Genomic DNA, 23,603 nt, shown 5'->3' with positions numbered 1-23,603 from the left:
AGATATTTTTTTCCTCTATAGACTTATGAATAAGTTACATTATATTAATATGTCTGCTAAGAAAAATAAACTTTTCACTCCTGGACTAAATCATTTTGGGTTGCTGTGCATGCTTTTCTTAATAGAATATTGAATTCTCACTAGTGGTTATTAGCAGCTTATATCATATTTACTAGCAATGTCTGCCTATAATCTCCTTTTTCTTGGTGCTACCACTACTATTCAAATATGATCTTAGTTTTTTATGGTCGGTGTAGCAATTTGCTGCCATGTCTCCAAACAGCATGCACTTATTCCCTTATGTTTCCAGGGGCAAGAAGTCTAAAATGACTCTTCCCAGCCTAAAGGTGTCAGTAGGCTTGCATTCACGTCAGGGCTTCAGAGAACTCTGTTTCTTTGTCCCTTCTGGTTTCTTAAGTGACTGTCTATTCCTTGTCCATGGCCTCATCTTTGAAGATAGCAACACAAGCATCTACTGTTGCTCTCTGCCTCCAGCCCTCTCCTATGCTCTCCAGCCATAGAATCCTCTGATTCTCCTGCTTCTCTACATCACCATCTCCCCAAGGCCCCTGGTGGTCATCTTGACTTCACCTGAACATTGCCCCATCAAGACCCATAACTTTGTCACATTTGCAAGATCCCTTTTGCCTCCTTAAGTGATGCCCACGGCTTCTGAGGAGTTGGATGTGGACATCTCTGAGTCAGGTAAAGGGGGCCATTGATCTGCTGTACTCTCCCCTCGGTGTAATGCTTGCTTCACCAAATGTGTCCTGATGTTTTCCTTTCTGTTTTCTAGAATGGTTTTATGGCATCAGGGCTCTAGGTGGGCAATATCTTCCCTGAGAAACCATATGGACCCAGTGCTTCTTTACTGAGTGGTTCTTCATAACCTCTTCTTGGATGGAAACTGCTCAGTTTCAGCTTCTGTCTCTGCTAGATCAGCAAGCTGCTTCCTGAGCAGTTACTAAGGCTTTGCATCTGAAGGACCAGGGCGAAGAAGAGGCTGAGGTGACAGGAAGAATTGCAGTTTCGCCGGCATTGTCCCCTAGTCATGCCTCTTCATACAGCTTGAAACCCACCCAGTGGCTGTAGCGGGAATCTCAAATGTTCTTATCAATGAAATCAAACCTGAGGCCAGTTATTGGGGTGAATGCTGGAAGATAAGAGAAGCAGAACAAACCACAGCTACCTCACCCTGCCAGTTCCTCAGGTGATCCTGCTTCCTCAAGCTGGAAGCTTCTGAGTCCTCCTCCACATGAATCGCAGCTGAACTGTGTTGCTCCAAAGCCTTAAAGCTAAACCAGTCAAAATGCTTAACTAACCTAGTTCCTAGTCCTCAGGCCTTTTATACCTTTCTGTTTTCTGCTATCACTCCCTGGGATTAAAGGCTGTGTCACCATGCCTAGCTGTTTCTAAAGTGGCCTTGAACTCAGAGATCCGGCTAGCTCTGCCTTCCAAGTGCTGGGATTAAAGGCGTGCACCACCACTGCCCAACTTCTGCTATGGCTTGCTCTGACCCATTTTCTAGCCACCATTTGTGGCTCTGTATCTAGTGGCTGTCTGTTCTCTGACCCCAGATAAGTTTATTTCGGGGAACACACAATATTTTGGGGGGAACACAATACCACATTCCCCCTGGTTTTTTTTTTGTCTAAAATTAAAAAAGGTTATAACTAATACAAGAAAAATCATATCCAATAAGTATATATAATATACACAGTCAAGATTACATTAATGATGTCTAGTCCATTAACATTTGACAGATTCAGGCAAAAAACTCCATTATATATAACAATGTCCAGTCCAGTAACAATGATAAACTCAGACAAAAAAATTTTCATTACTTATCCTATTTCAAACAAGTAGTTCCTTTTTAAAAGTAGATTCCATAATCTCCCTTTTTAGCTTATTATATCCATATCCTCTTTTTTCTTTTCATAATAGATTCAATAATCTACCTTTTGCCATTTTTATATCTTTTCTTTTTTCTTTTTACAGTAGATTCAGTGATCTACCCATTTATCCTATTATTTCTTTATCCTTTTTCTCAGAGTAGATTCATTGATCTACCTCATATCTAATCTCCATGTTCAGCTCTTTTCCTGACCATTAACAATTAACAGCTTGTAACCAATCATCATAAACAATGACAATATCCAAAACTCATTAAACGGCCGAAAACCTCCCATCCCACCTTTTGGGGATGTGGGCGTCGTTTTCTTAAAATTACTTCCATCTTTAGGGGATCCTGAAAAGAAAATTTTTGGGTTAATTGTCAAGTCTTGTATCATTTGTCCTGCCACTGCATAATGAGAAAGTGCAGGGCTTGTTTCAAGTCCTTGTTCAAGTAGTCTGTCAGGCTGGATCATCTCAGCTAGCCATCTCGAAATTGTCCTGACCTGTTTGTAGTCCAAAGTCAATCTTCCTGTGGTTCTAATGGCTTTACCATAGTCCACATGAATTCATCTTTGTAGGGTCCCATCATCCTTTTGAAGATTTCAAAGTTGTTGTTAGGCGTGGTCATGGTTCCCTTTAGATTTTCTCTTGGAACCATGAACGTTCTTCCCTAGAAGAGAAAATCTTCACAGCAATTTCTCCCCACCATTTGTCTTGCCAAACATTTCCAAACTGACCTTTGCTGAGGCTTTCTTGTAACGCGATGGTCCTGGCAATTCTTCTCTGAACAAGAAGCAGCAAACTCTTCATCCCAGGTAGCAGCATCACCACAGTCACCAACACAATGAGAAGCAGCCGCCAACTCGGAGCAGCAGCCGCTGCCTCCATGGTCCCACAGCAAACGTTTGTGGCTAGTCAGGCCGCAGCTTCTCCTTAGTAAGCCTCCTAGGCCGGCCTCAAACTCAGGATCCTCCCGCCTCTGCCTTCCTCAGTAAATCCAACGGGCATGTGCCACGATAACTGGCCGAGAGTAGCTCCAGCCTGAGCTGGGGCTCACAAGGCCACAGGCAAGAGGCTTTTTCATGAATTCATACCAAGAATGTTGGGCACCAGATGTAGCAGGAATCTCAAAATGTTCTTATTAATAAAATCAAACCTGAGGCCAGTTATTGGGGTGAATGCTAGAAGATCAAAGAAGCAGAACAAGCCACAGCTACTCACCTTGCCAGATCCTCAGGTGATCCTGTTCTTTGACCCCAGATAAGTTTATTTCAGGGAACACACAATATTTTGGGGGGAACACAATACCACAAGTGGCGATCCTTGTTCAGCCTCCCTTGCTGGAGCCATTATCTCCTCATTCACACAGCAGATGCATCAACTCCTCGACCAGTTCCCTAGGGAACCAGGATTCCCAATATTCTATGCGGCATGCTGTGTCCATTTAATACAATGTATCCATTTACAAAGTGAAATAGCAGCTGGGCATGGTGGTGTGCACCTTTAATCCCAGCACTTGGGAGGCAGAGGCAGGTGGATCTCTGTGAGTTCAAGGACAGCCTGGTCTACAGAGTGAGTTTCAGGACAGCCAGGGCTACACAGAGAAACCCTGTCTTCAAAAACCAAAAGAAGAAGAAAAAGGAGGAGGAGGAGGAGGAGGAGGAGGAGGAGGAGGAGGAGGGGATGAAGAAGAAGAAAAGGAAGAAATTGAAATAACTGCTGCCTGGTCTAAGAAGCAGAAAGTTTCTAGGGATGTGAAAATATGTAACTTAGCAGTCTGAATTGGTCCATACCTTCTGTTTCAAACCTTTAATGATGTTCTTGAACATTTCATCTACCACCAGGACTACAGAGCCCAGTCCCAAGAGTCTGTTCCTGTCCAGACCCGGGAAACATCTTGAGCCCTGTGTAGTCCAGCTGTGCACAAGGCCTTCTCCTGGGGAAATTTCCCCTTGACATCCTTTACCTTTCCTGTGGGTCAATAGAACAGCTCTTGTCAGCATTACATGACTGAAGAGGTGTAAGAACAGTACATTCTCTACATTGCTGCAGCCCGTGCCCTGGCCACTCAGGTCATACACATAGCTAGTACCTCATGGAGGCACACTGAAGGGGGGCCTTAGTGGTTCCAAGGATATTCCAGGAAGTTCTCTTGCTTACTCCAGACCATCTGATCTGTCTTGTGTGGGGAGCTTCTTGGATCACATGCCCATGTATTTTCCCTTGCGTGGTCCATCATTTCTTCCTCATGGAGATAATCACTGGTTTCCCCCCTTTGAATCTTAGCCAGGGTTACATTCCTTTCCATAGCCGCCCTTGCTTTTTTGTGGTGTCAGACTGTTTTCCTATAGCCTTGAGGCCTGAAGGAGAGCTTGGCTCGCTATAAGATTCTTGGTACAAACTACTTCCTTACCCAGACAGTTTCCACACCCTCGGACGCTTGACTGCAGCGTGGCTTTCCTCACTTCGTGGCTGATGTGGGCAGGGACATTTTCCTCAGGACCCTGTGTTTTATTCTGCTTCATGTTTTCTTTTAGAGTAATTTTGTGTAGATTTAGTTTGCTTTTACTCCATTAATTCGGAGAATTTACACGATTTCTGGTTTAAAAGAGATCCTCCCTACCGGTATAACCCAATATACTATGTTCTTATCATTTAACTACTAGGGGCTGGGGGGGGGGGGGGGAATCACGTGACCACCGATGGACCTGAAATATCTTCCCTTTCGCTTCCCTCTTCCTCTGCCACCTGCTTTCTGGAAGTGTCCTTTCCCCTTTCCCCTTTCCTGCCTCCTTTCTCCGTGGAGCATGCTTTACAGAGACTTGAATCCCTTCCAGCAGCCTCCCTTGCCATCAGGGCCGAGACTCACCTGGACTCTTGATGGTGTCTCACACATGGCGGTGACACCTCCTTTCGAGCAACTTCAAATCAGCCTTGAGTTCTGTCCCTACTTTTCCACCAAGGCTGGTGTCAAAGTGTGGCTCACAACTCTGGGGACGGGGATTGGTATTCATTCTTTGGAATTCATTCATTTTTTCCAGCTTACAGGTGACCTGAAGATCACAGCCGTCTGTCTCTCTTATGGGTCCATCGAAGGTGTAGGTTTTGTGTGGCCTTCTGACTGTTCTTATTGCTGCTGTGAGGAATTCATGTAACTAGTCTGGGGGTGCCTTTTTCTAAAGTTCATCTCAGCACAGTGGTGTACTGTCAGGAAGAAAGCTTGTATGCTATGTGCACATTTAAGACCCACTCCCATAGAGGCATCCTGGAAGCATACGTCCATGAAGAACCATGTACATGAAGAGACATTTCTGAGCGGATCACTTGAAGAGCTCAATTGCATTTGTATTCAGATTTGATTCTGTACTGAGTACCAAGGACTATAAGATACAAATATTGCACTAAGCATTCACCTACTGCATTAAAGTATCTTATAGTCAATTTCCTGGAAGCCAGTGCATATAACTGGCTTTGTCCTGTAACCATACTCACATTGGACAGCTGAGGGACCCAGGTGAACAGGCTCTGTCCCTTCATCCTGCAGAACAGTGTCCTTCCCACACCAGCCATGCTTACTTCACAGAGGTTTTCACCTGCTGGATAGTTTTTCCGATTTTTATTTTAAAGACAATATTTCATGTATCGAGGCTGACCTCAAGCTCCCTGTGTAGCCAAGAATGGCCTTGAAATTCTCATTCTCCTGTGTCCACCTCTTGAGTGCTGTGATTACAGGCATGTATCTGGTTATATGTGGTCTAGGGATCAAACCCAGGATTTGTGCATGCTACGTAACACTTTGCCAACTGACTTACATTCCCAGGCTCCTCCTTTTCCAATTCTTCCTATCATTTCATCACCTTTATATGCAGTGATCCCTCCTCAACAGCCCAATACTAGGAAAGAATACTTTTCATTATTACATTTCAAATTAACTTACAAAATAATTACATTGTTCATCAAGTTGAGTCAAAACATTTTGTTGCACTAATGAGGTCCCTTGGTTTCTCTTTTCACAGAGGACAATTATGGGATGGATGGGAAGGTTAGTCAGTCTAACGTCGTTTCCAACACCAACTGGCAAGGCCTGGAGGAGTTATCCAGTGTGAACGACGATGCCAATGAGTACAGACATAACCCTAGACTGAGTCTGGAGTCCTGGACTAGCTCCCCGAAGGCTGTAGACAGAACATTTGCACTGCTAAACAGTCACTCTGAGCAAAACAAAGCAAATGGGACTCCAACTGCTCCAAGTGGTGGCTTCCCAGTCGCCTCTGCTGAGCTCTCAGTGTCAGCAGAGATGGCCTCTGCAGAGTCCGGAGAAGACCCAAGTCATGTGGTTGGGGAAACACCTCCCTTGACCATGCCAGCCAACCTCCAAACCCTGCCTTTGAACAGACCCACATTAAGTCCAGAGAGAACACTTGAATGGAATAACAACATTCCAGAAGTGAATCATTTGAATTCTGAACACTGGAGAAAAAGTAAAACTGAGAAACAGATGGGGTGGGAGGAGATCCATCATCTTGACGGTGACATCAGTGGCAATGGCATGACAGAGCTGGGACTCCAGTCTCGTCGCAGGCTGCAGCCCATCAGCCAGCATCAGCGAGAATGTCCGCAGGATGTAGAGCCAGAAGAGGATGCTTTTGAAGATCAATTGCATCCCCACGTTCATTCTGACAGAACTTCTGTTCATCGAGTGTTCAGTGTGTCTGGTGTGGAGCAGCCTACTCATCCCAGCTCCACAGAGAGACTACCGGCCAAGATGCAGAAGAATGGCATGAAAGAGTGGGTGCCGAATCTAGAAGGCAGCGCCTCCTCTCCACTCACCTCTGATTAGATGAAATGTTGCCTGAATCTTTCTAAGTTTTTATAGCATACTAGTGGTGGCAAGTGTTACTGCCATCATTCTGAGCTCCCCTGGATACATTTGCGCAGCAGAAACTCACTCGTGTGCACATGTGCAGGTGATGCTCATACATGGACTCATTGTAGTTCACTGTTTTCCCAAGAAGAGAAAGGTGGGGGGGGCATTTTGTTGCTTTATTTTCGGTACTAAAACAGTGTTATCTTCTGGATATTGTAGGGACATTCGTATATAAAGTCTATCCAGTCAAAATCGTGCCTTTGTAAGTTTTAAAAGCTTGACCCCCATGATGACTCTGTCAACACAGCTTCCCTGCCTGCATCCTGAAGTTTGGATTCATTGCTAACCACTGGAATTTTTCAACATCATCATATTTGGTTCAATGATTTTGCACTTTGAGTTTGGAATACTGTGTCTGCTTGGTTGGTAGTGTTATTATTATTTTTTTAAACAGTCTTAACAGAGACACACTGTCCCAGGTAGGACAAAGGAATAGACCCCCAGCAATGACACACAGTATGGATCACATATTGTTTAACATATGCTTTTTCCAGAAAAAAAAATTGCATGTATTTTATACCTCGACGTGCTAAAATTGATTAGCAGAAAGGCATGGCTCACAATGTTGGTGGTAAAAAATAAAATGAGTTCATAAGTAATAAACAAAACAAAAATTACCTGCTCTCTCTGTGCTTACTATATGCTCACGACTACTAAATTCTGGTGGCCTTCTTGAAAAGAGTACAGGAAAAAGGCCATTTTATTTTAATCTTTTTTTTCTTGGTTTGGTTAATAAGATTAAGCATCGGGAAAATATGAGTACTTTTGGCTTTCTACAAGACAATTTTAATAAACTAAAATCATGAATGCTGTAAAATTTAAACACACCAGTATTTGCTTTATAAACATTGCGGTATGTGAATATTTTTAAAACTATCACCATGCTCTGATCTTTCTAAAAGACATAGTTCAAAACTGCTTTTGAAAAATCTGTATTCTTGATGTCACCCTGTTTCTCCTGGATTTTTAGAGACCACTTGAAGGATTACCTCACTGAGAATTTCCATTGTCCTCTTCCTTCCCAAGGTCTTCTTGTTATTGTTTAGCTGGACGGTGGTTTTCTTTTGACTTTTAGATAATTCAAACATGTGGATAAGTTGTATTTTCTTTCAGTGTTTAAGGTAAACACTTTTCAAGAAAATTTAATGTGGTATAGTTGAATCCTTGGTAATCATAAGTCTTTACCATAGAGCCTGTACATACGCTAACTAGCTGTTGATCAGATGTGGCTGGCAGCTGCTGACTGACAGAATAAACATATTTATGGTCTTGAATGATGTGCTTTGTAAAGAGATTTCAAGATATTAGGAAGCATTCTATGTTTTTTTTTTTAATCCTATGTAATGCTCTGTGATACTTTGATAGAACAATTCTGGCTTCAGGAAAGCCTAGAAGCGATATTTCTTGGAATAAAAGGTGTTGAAACATTTTACCCGTTTCAGAGAAGTAACCTTAAGCCAGCTTTTGTGGTCCGCACATTCCTTACATATTAGCTTGAGTCTGGTTCTTACCTTACATGATTAAGTGTTAGCTTTACTTGTCAAAGTACCCCAAATCCATGTATTGTAGATCCTTTTTGGATTTGCCTCCTTGGAGTCCACATGGATGAGGCAGAAGAGCTCTGCCTTCACCATATAAAAATACTGATTAAGTTTTGGGCAAGGGGCCCCATATTGATAATCCTCCTTGAGGCCTTGTGAACCCCCTCACTGATCCTGGGTGTCACAAACAGAGTTCTCTAAAAACAAGAAGGCTCACCCATGAACAGTGCTTTAGAGTTTGGAGGGAGCCATGAGCTTTGAGGCGAACCTAACTGCCCACCAAGACCTTACATGTTTGATACAGACAAATCCCAAATCATTGTGTGGAAAATCTCTTGGAATGGCCTTCAGATAAGAAATTAAAAATCTGTGAAACGTCCAGATTAGAGGTTTAAAAAAAAAATAAAGGAGGGACATAGCAAAGCATTCAAAGGCTTGCCCATTGGTCCTTGAGGAATCCATACATAGCATCAAAAAGAGCTAACAAGTTTGGAGGGCATAGTGTCTGGAAATTCATCTTGGCTCCATGCTTCTTTTCTGAACAACTGAAGCTGTGTATATGAAAAAGATTCAGTGTGCTGTTTCCACTCGTGCATTCCCTGGTCAGATCTCCCTTCTGCCTCACCCCATCCTCAGCGACCCTCCCAGTCGTCAGTAATTACCATCCTACCTTCCTGCCAACCATTTTTTAAGTTTCCACATATGACAGAGCCTGCAGTGCATGCCCTCCTTCTTGTTCCTCTCCTATAAAATGTGCCCAGGCCACATGTTCAAATCCCCCCTCCAAAACAAAACCAAACCAAACAAAACAAAAGACACCTCTGCCTGGGTACAATTCAGTGAATATTTATGTAGTCTACACCATACAAAAAGGCCATGTCTCCAGAGCTATGTTCCAAAACCAGTTCAAAAGATAGAAGGACCCTTAGAGGGTGGCTGCCTGAGGGTGTCTTTTGATCTGAGACAAAGGCGGCAGCAAGAAGGACTGAGCTGACCTCCGTGATCCATTCCCTGCTTGCCATGGACTCAGAAGATGAAGAAAGAAGGCCAGCTGCTCTGTGCTTCTTCCATTTTAACAGACACGTGTGTGCACCATGCATGCATACCCGCCATCAGGGAAGAGGAAAACCGTAGTAGGACCCCATTTGATAAAACAAGATTTGGTAAGACAAGGAGTGACCAGGACATTCAAGGACTCCTAAACCGCTCTGGGGCTGAGGTGGGCGATGTATAGCTAGGTGGCAGAGTGCAGGGTAAGCATGCGCAAACCCTGGGGTGGGTATCTGGTGCTTCACAAAAAGCATGGCATACCTGCAATCCAAGCACTTGGGGGTGGAGGCAGGAAGGGCAGCAGTTCAAGGTCATCCTCAACTTCATAGTGAGTTTGAGGGATTCTGCCCCCTAACTTCATTTTGAACACTAACGCTTAGGATTTTTGTGAGCTCAGGAAAGCCCCATACACACAATGGCAGCTACTCACTCTATGTGCTTTCTTTTCCTAGACTGTCCAGGGGAGATGTCAGGACTCTCCACTGAGCATCTGTGGCCTTGGAAGTCCCATCCCAGATGCTGCTTCCTCTGCCCGCTGTCAACACAGCAGGTGTTGACATCTGAGTCAAAACAAAACACCACCACACTTAAACTATACCTGAGGCGGCTCTTGATCTTCCCTAAAACTGGGAGTCGGTTGGGCTGGGAGTGTGGCCACTGTTCAATTTCCCAAAGGAGTCTAATTTTGTTGGGCATTTCCAAAGATTATTTTAGAAGACAACATATCTTTGGATGGCAAGTTAGATTCCCAAACAAAGCTTCAGGTGCTGGGTCTTGGCGGGGGCCCGTGCCCCACAAAGCTGCTGTTAAGAGCTGCAGTGGTTTTTTAAGGCCACCTGTGGCTTTTCCCAACTACCAGTTCATCCCACACTCAAGAAATGCCCTGCTGTGGCGTCATTCCGAGGCGGAGTGAGCTAGTCTTTCTCTATACTGAGGACTTTGCCAGTAGTGTCATGGGCCTTCACGACATGTGCAAAGCTGTACAAAACACGTAGAGAGACTGGCCTTTAAAATTCAGACGCTTCCCGCTGCTGTTAGTGTGTAGAAACATCGCACAGAAACAGCACGCTGAGGTCTTCCAAGCTGATCAATGCCTCGCCCTTAAGGTAGTAAATGTGAACTATGACCAAAAATATTGCCGTCTACTGAGTTTCTTAGTCTCTATACCAGGGAACGTCCCAAACTCTCAGGCTTGGAATCCGTATCCTCCCTCCCCCCCCCCACCCCACAAGCCCAATAAAGCAAGTTCAAGGACTGAGTGGAACTAGTTCAATTCTAGTAGCTTTCAGGAACAGAAGCTAGGCCTTCCCTGTGGGACCCACCATCTTCTCAGGAGCCTAAGAGCAGAGCATGTGCTTTTCATAATGAACACCAGATGGCACTGGAGCACAGCTAATGATACCTTCCCTGGCGTCCAGTGCAAAATGACCATTTATAGTGATTTCTAAGGTAACTGCGCTTGCTGTCATGTATGAGCGTGGGACAAGAACATGTCTCGATCCGTAGTAAGTTTGTCCTTTCCTCAGTACCTCTGCTCTTAGTCATTCCAGCAGACCAAAGTGTAGTTCCAGCTCTCCACTGTTCGGTGTTGGCATCGTAACCTGGAACTGTAAACTGTGTCAAACGATGGCATTTAAAATCAAAGGTGAGCAGGGGATGTGATCTCCTAGCTTTGCTATGACTTTGTACAATGTAAAGTGTTTCTTTAGCTCATATGTGCTGAAGCCATGGGTACCATCTCTGGTTCATTGACAATTTTACTACAACAACAACAAACAAAACAAAACAAAACAAAAAACACCGGATGCTTTATCAATTGCTCTTAAAACCCTGAGTCTGGGTTAAAGTAAGGAAATGAAGTGACCAAAGTCTATAACCCTCTAACCCTTTCTACTGCTCATTTCTTAAGGCCAAGTGTGTGTGTGTGTGTGTGTGTGTGTGTGTGTGTATGTGTGTATTCAGGTTACAGGAAATGTAAGCAATTGGAGAGAACTCAGATTTGCCTCACTCTGCACACACCACGTCCATTTTTAACAGCTGCCCAAAGCTGCTGGAGTTGAACTGGTTCCACTCAACCCTTGAGCCTGCTTTGTTGGGTCTGTGGAGTGGGGGAGGGGAGCGGGGGTACAGATTCCCAGACCGAGAGTGTGGGACATTCCCTGGTATTGGGGGCGAGGAAGCCCAGTAGATGACAACATTTTTGGTCACAGTTCATATTTATTAGCTTAAGGGAGAGGCATCATCGTCCACTTTTGTGTGAGTGGTTTTCTTGGTGAATGTGCTATGGCAAGCAGGAACGAAGGATCTCCCGGTAAGCACACATACGCAACTCACACACTTTGGACCATTCTGACCCTTTCGGTGTGCCATGAGGTGTGTAGGGGGGATGCAAAATGGAACAATCCTCTTCTTCCAGCAAGAGGGCTCAAAGCAGACTAAATATACCCACGGGCTTCAGTCCGTGACTCATGATGCTATTTCCACATCTCTTTCACCTCCTTCCGCCTCTCACCCAGAAGTTTCAGATGCCAGTGCATTTGGAAAACTCTCTCCAGTCAGGAGAGGCATCCAAACTGGGTATTTGGCTGGACTTGGAGGACAGTATGTTAAGTGTAATCATGTGTCAGACACAGGGAGACAACTAGCACATGCCCCCACTCACATGCAGAAGCTGGAATTTTTGATCTGGTAAAACATAGAGCTTTACATAGGGATGAGCAGAGACTTGGAGGGGTGTGAGGCAGGGGAGGATGGAGAGAGGAACAGCCTCGAACATTCTGTAATGAGGCAGGGTAACTGTTTGACACCGAACTGTATATTTCAAATACCTGGTAGAGATGAGTTTGGATGTTTCCACCATAAAGAAATAGTGTTGGAGTCAATGGACATGCCAATTACTTTAGTTTGATCATTACACATCATATATGTATATTAAAACATTGTACTGGGCCCCCATAACTCTGGCCTGATGACTATGTGGGGGATGAACAAAAGTGTTTGCCGTTCTACTTTTATTTCTGCGATGGTAAAATACACTGACAAAACTGCAATTTAGACGTGACAGGAATCATTCTGCTTACAATTCCAGGTTACAGCCCTTCATTCCAGGAGCCACCCAGAAGCAGCTGCTCACACCACAGGGATGAAAATTTTCTACACACACACACATTATTTTTTAAGTTCTAGCCAGGTGGAGTCTGAGCACAGCTTCTGTGCCAGAGATCAGCTCCAGACTATTTTTGGAACAACGGATGGGTTTGTCATCTGGAAGTGACCAGATGGGGTGGGGGTGGGGTGTCTTAACTAACTTGTTGGCAAACATTTGATAATCTCACCTTGGGAAATCCTTCCTTTCTGTGTTTGAAGTGTTCCTTGTATTTGCAAATCTGTAAAAGAACAAGCTGGGCGCCTTTGAGGACCACTCGGCACAGCCCGCTCTGCACTAACAATGGCCAGCAAATGCTCACCTTCACTCCCACACTCTTTTCTGGAGCCGAGGAAGTTAGACAAACCCAAGGGACTGCCTTGGGCCAGTGATGTGTGTTACCTCCAGACGAACCGTTCTTTGGACTCGATTTGCCTCAACTCAGCAGCTAAGATCAGCCATAAAAGTTCCTCGGGATTCGGGTTCAAGGTGAGGCCTCTGCCTCTCCATCCCCGACGGGATGTGCAGTGTGCACGAGCGTCAGATCTGTGGCTGTGGGGCTGCTGGGGTGAGTGGGAAGCATCCTTTATTAACCCATGTTCGAGGATCGAGTCCCTCGATCTAAAGGTGTGTTTTGAATTGGAATAAGTGATGAGCTACCTAAAATTATTCCCTTCGGAAGTTCACAAGAAGTGTGCTACAGTGGGCTCCCTAGACTGCAGTCGTAATAGTTTCTACATGGAACATTCTGCCTCCAGATACCGTCAGTAACCAGGCAAGGAGCTGACTTGTGGGTTACTAGACTTGTGGGTTACTCGGGTGCCATCGCTTCACTTCAAGCAACAAGAAATTGAGAGACAAGTTAATTTCAATCCAACACACTTTATTTTTTTTTTCAACTTTTTTTTTCCTTAATTTTCAGGGATCAAGTATTCATGATGTTGTAAACCCAGGTTGATTAGTCCTTTGACAGTTTCATTAAACGTAAGGAAATAAGTCATACACCCTTGGCATTGGCATAACAGGTCTCCAAATAAATATTTGTTCTAAAAACCACACAATCAAACACTACATAATAACTCAAAGCAACCTTTCATCCCCAACATGCCTCTATAAAGTAACACATACACAGACAGACAGACACACACACACACACACACACACACACACACACACACACGCTACACTCTGCAGATGTCCTAACACATTTGACACAGCTTCACATTTCCTTACACTGCAAAGTCAAAGGCTGACTTGGGCTTCATGCTCCTAGATTAACATTTGGGTTTGGGGTAGAGGTATATCTGAAGAAAAATGCCCACTGTCACATCTTACCCTTTAGTTTCCTTTAATACACCCTTACTATTACCTCAGTTTCCAGTAACATTTGCTTCATCACTTTTGACATGTATAGTAGACTACCAGCAAAAGGTCACAGCATCAGACCCCAATGCTAAAACCAAAAGCAAACAAACAAACAAACAGTTCACAGGGCTCGGAGCTTCCTGGAGAAGACAGAAGGTCATCGAAATAGGTTTTTATCTCTCTGAAAGTACTTTCAGCATCTGTTTTGTCTTGCTAAACTAAATATCAAAAGCACTGACTTTTCCGTAGGGAAGGATTCTCCCTTACACTTGTCATGTTTGTGGTGTAGAGTTCATGAACTGTGGAAATGAGAGCCAAGAGGGGGCTTGATCTCTGGGAAAATCCCCAGGTTTCCAGACACACAGCACATGCAACCCCTTGTCATTGAAACACTGAATTCAGAGAGGAACATGCAGCTATAAACACTTTAGCACCAAGGCATTTTATTTTTAATGTCGCCAAAGCCAACAGCGGCAAGGTGAGCTTCTGGTCACCTTTGACCCTTCTTAAGGCTGAGTAACAATGAAGTGCTTAAAATTAAACCTCTTCCAACAAACACAGATCTGGTTGCAAGGCAGCAGGAAGTCTCTGCTTCTGGCGGTACAGTACACGACAGCTATCAGTAAACGTGAGACTGACATGGTAGGGTGCACCCAGGTGCTAGCCGAGCCTCTCCTGCCAGCAGGCCCACCCCCAGCCCCCTCCCTCAGTGGAAGAGAAAACAGAGACACGAGAAGAGGAGTCACAAGTCTGAGGAACAGAATTAGCAAGGCTGGCTTCCAGGCAATTCTGGGATTACAGGAGTCGGGGTTTCTATCTGCTGCTTAGAATACTCAGCACGTACCTTTCCAGCAATACATATCTTCACATTCTGTACACAGTCATGCACCCTAGGCAAGCACTTGCCTTACCCGGGGCTCCCGGGAGGGTTCCCACTGGGCCTTTGGGTCCCTTCACACTGTGCTGCTGTTCCTTGTTGCACACAGGGTTCTACAAAGCAGCCTCAAAAAAAAAAAAAAAAAAAAAAAAGAAAGAAAGAAAAAAGAAAAAAGACACTTCCTGGCTATAAGTTCACTAAAGACTGTGAACTGGACCTGTGGACCAAACAAAAAAAAAAATGTGGATGGTTGGTGAAACATAGGATTTCTGAGACCCTTGGGAGCCCTCATCTAGAAACTTCTATGGGTGCTGGCTTCCCTGAGTGCAAGGATGCAGTTTAATGTGACAGCCACTTGAGGTAACAGATGGGGTCGGTGGCTTGGTGTATATTTTCTATGTTCTTTTTTAAGTCTTCAGTAAGAATCTGAAAACTCATAGTTGTCTACAAGCAGAAATGTTAATCTACTCATGAGAGAAAAACATAAATAATCCCCAAAACTCAGGTGCAATCAATCAGAACTAAGCTTTGTTTTCATAAAAATTCATTTCAGGAAATTCTGCTAAGGTCCTAATTAATACCTAAACCGGGCCAGGCAGTGGTGGCGCACACCTTTAATCCCAGCACTCAGGAGGCAGAGGCAGGTGGATCTCTGTGAGTTCCAGGCCATCCTGGTCTCTAAAGCAAGTTCCAGGAAAGGCACAAAGCTACACAAAGAAACCCTGTCTCAAAAAACCAAAAAAAAACAAAAAACAAAAAAACACCTAAACTGGATGTGTTCTCAGTTAAACACAACCTATAAATAAGCATTTGAGGTAAGTCATAACAAATGATTTTTAATATCATACTTGGCTACATAAATGAAATTTACTCCAAAAAATCTAGTTAAACATTGAGTGCGGATGGCTCCCACAGTTATGTGCTATGCTTTTTTTCTGTTTATAAAGGAAATGTCTCAGTTTTGAAGAATGTCTCTATTCTTCAAAAACAGTACTACATCAAAAAGTGACCCGTGCTAACCTTCTTTACATCTGGCCTTTGTTTACATTGAACTGTATTAAATAGTATGGGTTGGGGATTTAGCTCAGTGGTAGAGCGCTTGCCTGGCCCGAGTTCGATCCTCGGCTCAAAACAAAATTAATAAATAAAAGCGAACAATTTAGTCAGAGAGAGCCGTCTCAACCCCTGTCGCTGCCGCTCTGCCCCACCCTAAAAGACTGACTACCTTTCTGAGCCTCGGGTTCAAATCTGAAAAAAAACAACAAACCTACAAAGATCTACTCCAGAGAAGGCTGGGGCACTGCTCCAGCGAGAACCTGTACTTAGCGTACACAAGGTCCTGAGCTCAGTCCAGCCCCGCTGAAGGCCGCGTTTGCGTGTTCCTAAAGAGAGATTCGATGGGTGGTGGATGTTGGGAAACTACTCCGCAAATACTCACCACACTGAAAGTTAATCCATCTCCTCACTTCCGTTTCTCCCCATCCCCCACAGCGTGCAGAATGACTTTTGACCAGTTTGTTTAAAAAAAAAAAAAAAAATTAACTCCATCTCCAAGGAACAAGACATCACACAAAGGAAGAAAATCATTAAAATATGTTCTTCAACACCCTCTTCCCTCAGCCCTTGAGAGTTTCTAAATCAATGAGCTGGATATTATATTTGCATATTAAAGCCCAACAACACATTAATTTATAGAGCTGAAGACAGAACAAGGTGTCCTTTTGTCAAAACAAGTAATTCAAAGCCTATGCACAGAGAGCAGCAATGAAATTTTCTGTTAGGAGCTGTGACTACAAGGAATGCAACCAGGTTACTAGAAACACAGAAGACCTCTTCCATATGTACAACTGGGTGGTACTAACTACAAAATAGTCACCGCACTGGCTATGTAATAGTCTGATGCTGCTGCCAGAGCCTACACATTTGGGGAGCAATCCTTACTTGGAACATAACCCGGACTTCATTCCCTGACTTTCACTACTTACTCTACATTCACCAACGGCACATTGACAACACATCTGCTATTCATAGTACCAGGAACTCTAGTCACATATGGTAGTGCACATCCCATGTCAATGTCTTTGAGTTCTGGCCTCAGCATCTCAAAGGATCTCATAGAGCAGTAAATGGGATCAACACATAACTGGTACCCGGGCAGCAATTGCTGAACTGAATTCAAGGAAGAAAGGCATTAGGGCCTTTCTAATTACCCCTGGTGAATCCATCCGTCTTAATACCAAACCAGGACCAATTCTACCAGTAGTCTCTTAATATAATGTCTAGATTATCACATAAAAATTAAGAAAGCACAAGTTCTCCATAACCTACACATCTTAGCATCAACACCAAAGGAAACTGTCCCTTCTAAAGGCTTAAGATCATCCACAGATGTATAAGAGGGATGCTGAGTCCCCAAAGTACACCCTTAGCTAATCTGCACTATTTTATGAAAAGCTTTCATGGTTGCTACACTGGACAAAATCTGACACGCAGCAGTGACAGCCTTAGCTGAGCATCACTGCCCACCTCCATGACAGCCAAGCCCAGGAGTCCAAGCAAAGTCCTTCTCACCCAGGCACTACCAGCTCTATTACATACAGACATTATTCAGTAAAATAGTGATTGCTCCCCCACAAACTCCATGTCTCCAGAAAAATCACTTGACTGGTGGCCTTGCTCCATGGGCAGGAAATCAATCCTGTACCTAGGAACAGTTCTACTTGAGTGGCCTTCCAAGAATGTAGGTGCAAAGTCTGGATCACAGCCAGTCTGCCAGCCATCTCTCTTCCAGATGAGGAAACACTTCCTGAGTTCATCTTACGTGGCATGAGTTACTCGACAGAGAGGTCTCAACTTTATGATACATTGGGCCTTTTGGTCCCTTGCAGCCAGATCCCATGAGTTACCATCCCATGCAGGAAGACTGTCAAGAGCCCTCAATCTTGAGTCCCAGACACAAAGCCTCCCAAGTAGTCCTAAGACAAGCGATAGCACTGTCCATGAATGACTGTCAACAAACCCAAGGTGTCTTTAGGAAGGGCAATATCCTCTCTCAGAATCACTGCAGGAAGGATATGAGTACAGAGATGCAAAGGGTGCTGTGAAATGACTAGCTCTGAGAAAGCCGGATTCAGGATGGTAGAGTCATTTGCTCTACCATTCTAACTCATGACCTAATGTAGGATCATATTCTGTGTTCAGCTGACAACTCTCCCATCTCCTCTGCAGTGATTTTCATATGCTATAGCTTTCCCGACTGAACTATTCATTTTCTGAAGCAACCATGGCATTTCCTATACAGAAAAAAATCAGTAGAGATTTGCCAGTATGTTGAGGGTATAAGTGAAATCCCCAGTGGGGACTCAATCTTACCCTGGGAATTTCTTCATCAACTACTTTGAATGTCAAGGTAGTAGCAACTCTCAGCTACTTTTAGTGGGCCCTGAGGAGGTGAATTTTTACAGCCATTTCCTCAGATAAGAAAGCCATCATCTTCTTCCTTATTAAGCATCTCAAAATACAGTTTCTAGCCATATTGTTTAGCACACTAGTTTTAAAGCCCCTTATGAAAGAATACTGTAGTTTAAATATTCAAGCTATCAGATGTATGATTCAGCAGCCACTTGATCTACCTTATGATGGAGTAAACAGACTAAGAGGAAAAATATATCTTAGGAAATGCTGTTGTCATTCCTTACAATGCAGTATACAGTTCTTTGAAGCATTTGGAATTTTTCTACCTGATTGATAGGTCTGCTATGGCTTAAAAGGCTGTTAACAGTGCTTTAGGGAACATTCAGCTTCCACTCATCAAAAACACATCTGCTCTGCTCTCTGAAAGCCAAAGAAGCATGGCACACTTCTATTCTTCCAATCCAGTTGCATAGTTGAGGCAAATTCTATTGTGCTTTGAAGCAGAACTCACAGTAGGTGTTCAAATCTAAAGAACCCCGACTTGCGAATGCAAAGTCATGGTCAAGCTCACCTTTCTCTGGAGTGTATGCTAATGATATGCGTGGTCATAGCCTTTCCCAAGACTAACCATGGACCAGGCTTCTACCAAATGGGAACGGGAGCATTAAATGAACCCAGCAGAAGTGGTAACAGATGAATCTAAGCTCCTCCCTGAAAAAACAGAGGGGAAAGGCTTCCAGTCTTGTTGAGGTATCCAGCCCTCAATCGGTAGTGGCTGTGTATACTGAGTTTCGTTGGTTTGAGGACTGTGTCTATAGAGGTTTAAGAAAGGAAGTAAGAAGGCACAGGTGTTTCTCAACTCGCCATATTCAACTCAACCAACAAAACATGTCTTCCTTTTCCAGGCTTCAGCAGGGACGCTACAGAGCAGAATTGGGGCTCTCGTCCTGCCCAGGGTCTGCAGAGGAACTTATTGCTTCTGAGAAAGGACCAGGATAGGTCTGTGTGGTGCATGGGAATCCCTTCTGCAGACCAGTTTCTTCGTGGAATTCCCCCTGGGTGCTGAAGGCCGGGCATGATGTAGTCCGGGCATATTTCTCAGCTTTGTTGGGCTGGCCCACTAGCTCACTCACAGTGCTCAGCGGGAATTCTCTGCACCTCCGCCTCTGCAGTTCCTCCTCTTTGTATTTGATAGAGTACCAGGCCAGGAAAATAAAAATAAAGCCAACAAATTTGAGGCCAGCTGCCAAACCGAAGTAGACAAAACGAAACGACGTCACGTTGTACTCCCAGCAAGACCCCTGCACGCCACATTCCTGCTGCCAGAGCATACAGGTGGTGTCAATCACGGCTCCAAAGTAAATTGGAGTAGGAATGTATGCTGCAGTCATGGGGAGAAAGAGAAACACAAAGGTATAGACATCCCGTAAGAGAAAACAGATTTGTAATTAACAAAGCATGTCAAATGCCAACAGAAGGGTTTCTGTTTAATTGAATTTTCTTAAAGACATGTTCATCTAATTGCAATTTACTTATGAAAATAAACAGCAAACACTTAGCATCTTTCACTTTACAACTCAGGCTATCTTAGTGCTTTTTAGGTTGATAAAAATAGCTACTGCTTTCCATGGTTCCCGAGTTCTTACACTTTTGATAAAGTTTTGACAGTGAGACTTCAATAGAGTCAAATGAATTATGTATTGCCAAAAATGCCAACACAAAACCCTTTCAAACTTAAAATTCTTGTCCCCTTTGGGTCAGGTTGGAGCAGGATAAAAGACAGGAAATGTTAAGGGGACATGGGGATGGAAAGAGACTCTTCACCCTGGAGTCTGGTCGAAGTCTCTTGAAGCTGAGAGTCAAGAATTTTAGCACAAAGGACTGGAGAGGTGGCTCCATGGGTAAAGTTCTTGCTGTGTATCCACGAGGACAGGAATTCAGATCTCTAGAACCCACGTGGAAAAAAAAAAAGCTGGGCGTGGCAGCGTGTGTCTGTGACCCCAGAGTTGTCAGGAAGATCTCTGTGAACTCAAAACCAGCCTGGTCTACATAGTAAGTTTCAAGCCAGTCTATGGACTAGGTAGTGAGGCCCTGTGACAATAAATACATATATAAATAATAAAGTAGAGAAAAAATTGAGGAAGATGTCCAGATGTCAACCCCTGGCCTCAACAGAAGTCTCACACCCCTGCCAGCAACACACACATGCGTGTGCATGCGCGCGCACGCGCGCGCACACACAAGTTCAGTACAATTAACAAAATAAACTGTAAAGATTGTCTACATAAAGACAATATTCCTTTTTATAGAGGTATTTCAAAAAAGAATGTTAAGATAGTAATAAAGCATGCAAAAGGCCCACATGGTAAGGACCTTTCTCAGCTGTACACCTGTTTTTTGTTAGTTTGTCTGAGAATATCACAGACAAGATCTCAATGATCTTGTTTATAGTCAAAACACATCTTAACTCCATGGTGATCCGGTCTAATGAGGGGTTTCAACACAACCCTGTGACTTACAGTTTCGTCTTCTCAGCCTAGAGTCCCATCCAATTCACTCCAAAAACCACCCTCTGACCTTATTTACTGAAATAAACATTTTTTTACAGGAAGTTTCTTAGAAGCTCTTTAAACACAGTAAGTTCAGAAGCCACCAAAATTGGATATATGGCTACTGGTAAGACACTGGATTGCAACGCTGCTCAGGACCACACACAGGTGTGTACTGTCTTTGTCCTAAGCGCCTCCACTAGCATGGGCCATGCTCAAGTATGATCGAGTGTCTGCTTAGTAAACTCCACTGAACTTCCTACTGTCTCACCCTGAAATGCTTCTCTGTAGCTCAGTGAAGAACCCTACCTCTCCTGAGTGGGGGTCCCTGACAGAGCAAGCTTGGCAGGCTGCTAAAGGATAGGCCTGTGCCTTCCACTCAGACCCACTGCAGCCGACAAGCCCCACTTCAAACGAAAACTTCACAAAAGTATTTGGTGTGTGGAGAGTACTGTGGCCTACAATCCATCTTTGAAGCTTCTCAAAATCCAGGAGGAGTAGAAGCTCCATTGTCTGGGCTGTGTGTAACAGGCACCTCTTTCAATTCCACAAGAAAGCAAACTTAACTAGATAGAATTCCACCACACCCTTTGCCAAAAAATGTGCCCCCACCGCTAACTCATCCATCTGCCTAATGGCCATTTCTCCTTTCTATCCCTGGATCATATGGACAGCACTCTGCTGCCACTGTGTCTTGTGTGGACCTCTACTTTATCAACTACTGAAAAGCACTTATTTAAAACCTCTGCCATTCAACACCCCATAAATCCCTTGATATAGAGCCTATTTCTTTTTGTGAAAGAAAAGGAAGGAAGGAAGGAAGGAAGGAAGGAAGGAAGGAAGGAAGGAAGGAAGGAAGGAAGGAGGGAAGGAAGAGAAAAAAGAAAAAAAAGGAAAAGGGACATTTTAAAGTAATTTCTGCTTATTAAAATGAGGTCTAGGGGCTGGAGAGATCGACTGCTCAGCGATTAAGAGAGTTGACTGATTTTCCAGAGTTATGAAGTTGGTTCCCAATACCCACATAGGTAGCTCACAACTACCCTCACTCCAACTCAGGGTATCCAATGACTCTGGCCTCCTCTGGCAGCTGTACTCCCATGCACATACCTACACAGACACACATGAGTGCACATAGTTTAAAATAATAAAATAAATCTTTAAAATGAAGCCTACTGCTGGTAAGATTAAATGGTAACTTTCTTAAGAGGACTAAGGAGTGTTTGGCTTTGAAATTTGGGGAAAATCAAGTTTGGGTGGTTAGCTTAACTACACTTCTGCACACCCAATATAAATGAAGACAGAATTGAGCTGAGTACCAAGTACCAGGTGGTATTCTTTCCTGGCTTACTAATGATTCTGCAGGTGACTCTCCTTTACCCCAAATTCATGTCAAATACCCCTCTCCTGTCAGAGAGGGGCACAGCCAAATTGAGGATTTTTTTTTTAATCCTTTTCAATTCAATCATCACTTTGATTGACAGATTCCTATCTTTGAAAATATCTTTTTTTAACCAGGCATGTGGCACACAACTGTAATCTCAACATTTGGGAGGAGGAGGAGGAGGCTGGAAATTACCGTGAGTATGAGGTGTACCTAGGAAATTCCAGGCCACCTAGGGCTATACACACAGCAAGACCCAGTCAAAAATAAATAAATAAATAAATAAATGCAAAACCCCGAAACAACAACAAAAGCAGCACTTTTTAGCTTAGGGCAAAAAGCACAAGGCATAATTCTTAACAGTGTGCAATTGTATTAAATCCTCTGTAACCAACATATTTTAACAACAGAATCTTCAGAAACCTTCAAAGCCCTATTAGCACCAAACAACAAACCACACCAGGGGACTTTTTCTGCTGGAGGTTATTGGACTCGGCTTTGGCCTCAAGGCCGTCAACCCTGACTCACTGCACACAGAATTCCAGGGAGTGTGAATGCTTCAAAGGAGAGGAAGGTGCCATTTGAAGATATTTTACCCTTCAAAACTGAAATGCGAATTTAAAACAAGCCAGTTTCTTCCCCCTTGTCCCATGGACAATGGTACTGATTAGTCCAGGGAAACACCAGCTGAAGAAACTGACACACTCCACTTAAGGGGAACTAAGCTTGAGGAAGTCAAGTGACCGACTGTCAAATTGATGAAGCAGGGCAGCTTCCTGGTCCATTTCCCACTTAGGGTCCCAAGACTTCAAGGAGTGGCGTGTTATCTTCCTGCTCTGTTCACACCGACACCCACAAGACTTTCCTTGTTGGGGTGTGAAGCTCTCTGTACTTTTGTGACCATTCTTTTTTGCTTTTTAAGATCTTTTCCTCAGAAAACTCTGCATGTGTACACTTCAACCAACCCAATAAAATCACCCTAAAGCAGTAAGAAACGGAAAGGGTCACAAGTAATATACACCCCGGTTTCTTTTACATTGGTGTCAAAGGCATCAAGAGACCAAAAAGCCAGGATAACAAAGTCATTACAAATTTCTTGATTTCTTACTTCTTACTGTATAAAACTCTAGGAGAATTTTGTACAAGTTTGTATTCAGAGTCAAAAAGAAACTAACCTAAAATCCATTTTCTATTGTTTTGTCCAATGACCTTGTCAACTTCTAGTTCAAATCAACTAATGAGGAAGTGTGAGCGTCCTCTCAACCGCAAACCTGTCTAATTCTACCCCCAACGACCAAGTGACTCAGTTTGCATTTTTAAAGGACCATAGCATTTGCCTGCTGCAAAGAGGAATTGGGGTACACTTGGGAATTCAGGGACCTACCAAGTGTTCGCAACAAAACAAACTGCATTCCCAGCGCAAAGGGTCTTTCTTCATCCTCCACAGACCTAGAGGGA

General features: G+C 43.7%; 2 protein-coding genes across 4 annotated transcripts in view; one reads left to right on the top strand and one right to left on the bottom strand.

Annotated features, from left to right (window-relative positions):
• Positions 1-8,253, top strand: part of Sulf1 (sulfatase 1) — a 173,080-nt gene extending 164,827 nt beyond the window's left edge. For all 3 annotated transcript variants that reach the window (XM_036177976.1, XM_036177977.1, XM_036177978.1), the window contains one exon: positions 5,913-8,253. In XM_036177976.1, coding sequence (XP_036033869.1) covers positions 5,913-5,943 — 31 coding nt within the window. In that variant the 3' untranslated portion in view covers positions 5,944-8,253. The remainder of the gene's footprint in view (positions 1-5,912) is intronic.
• Positions 8,254-16,335: 8,082 nt separating this feature from the next.
• The window catches only part of Slco5a1 (solute carrier organic anion transporter family member 5A1), a 157,994-nt gene continuing 150,726 nt past the window's right edge, over positions 16,336-23,603 (bottom strand). Inside the window, exons 9-10 of the mRNA XM_036178530.1 lie at positions 23,530-23,594; positions 16,336-19,596 (exon numbers count right to left, since the gene is read on the bottom strand). Coding sequence (XP_036034423.1) covers positions 19,136-19,596; positions 23,530-23,594 — 526 coding nt within the window. The 3' untranslated portion in view covers positions 16,336-19,135. The remainder of the gene's footprint in view (positions 19,597-23,529; positions 23,595-23,603) is intronic.

The sequence above is a fragment of the Onychomys torridus genome, chromosome 2, assembly GCF_903995425.1.
Source record: "Onychomys torridus chromosome 2, mOncTor1.1, whole genome shotgun sequence".
NCBI lineage: Eukaryota > Metazoa > Chordata > Mammalia > Rodentia > Cricetidae > Onychomys > Onychomys torridus.
The sequence above is the reverse complement of the archived record's forward strand: the minus strand, read 5'-3'. Positions and strand labels throughout refer to the sequence as shown.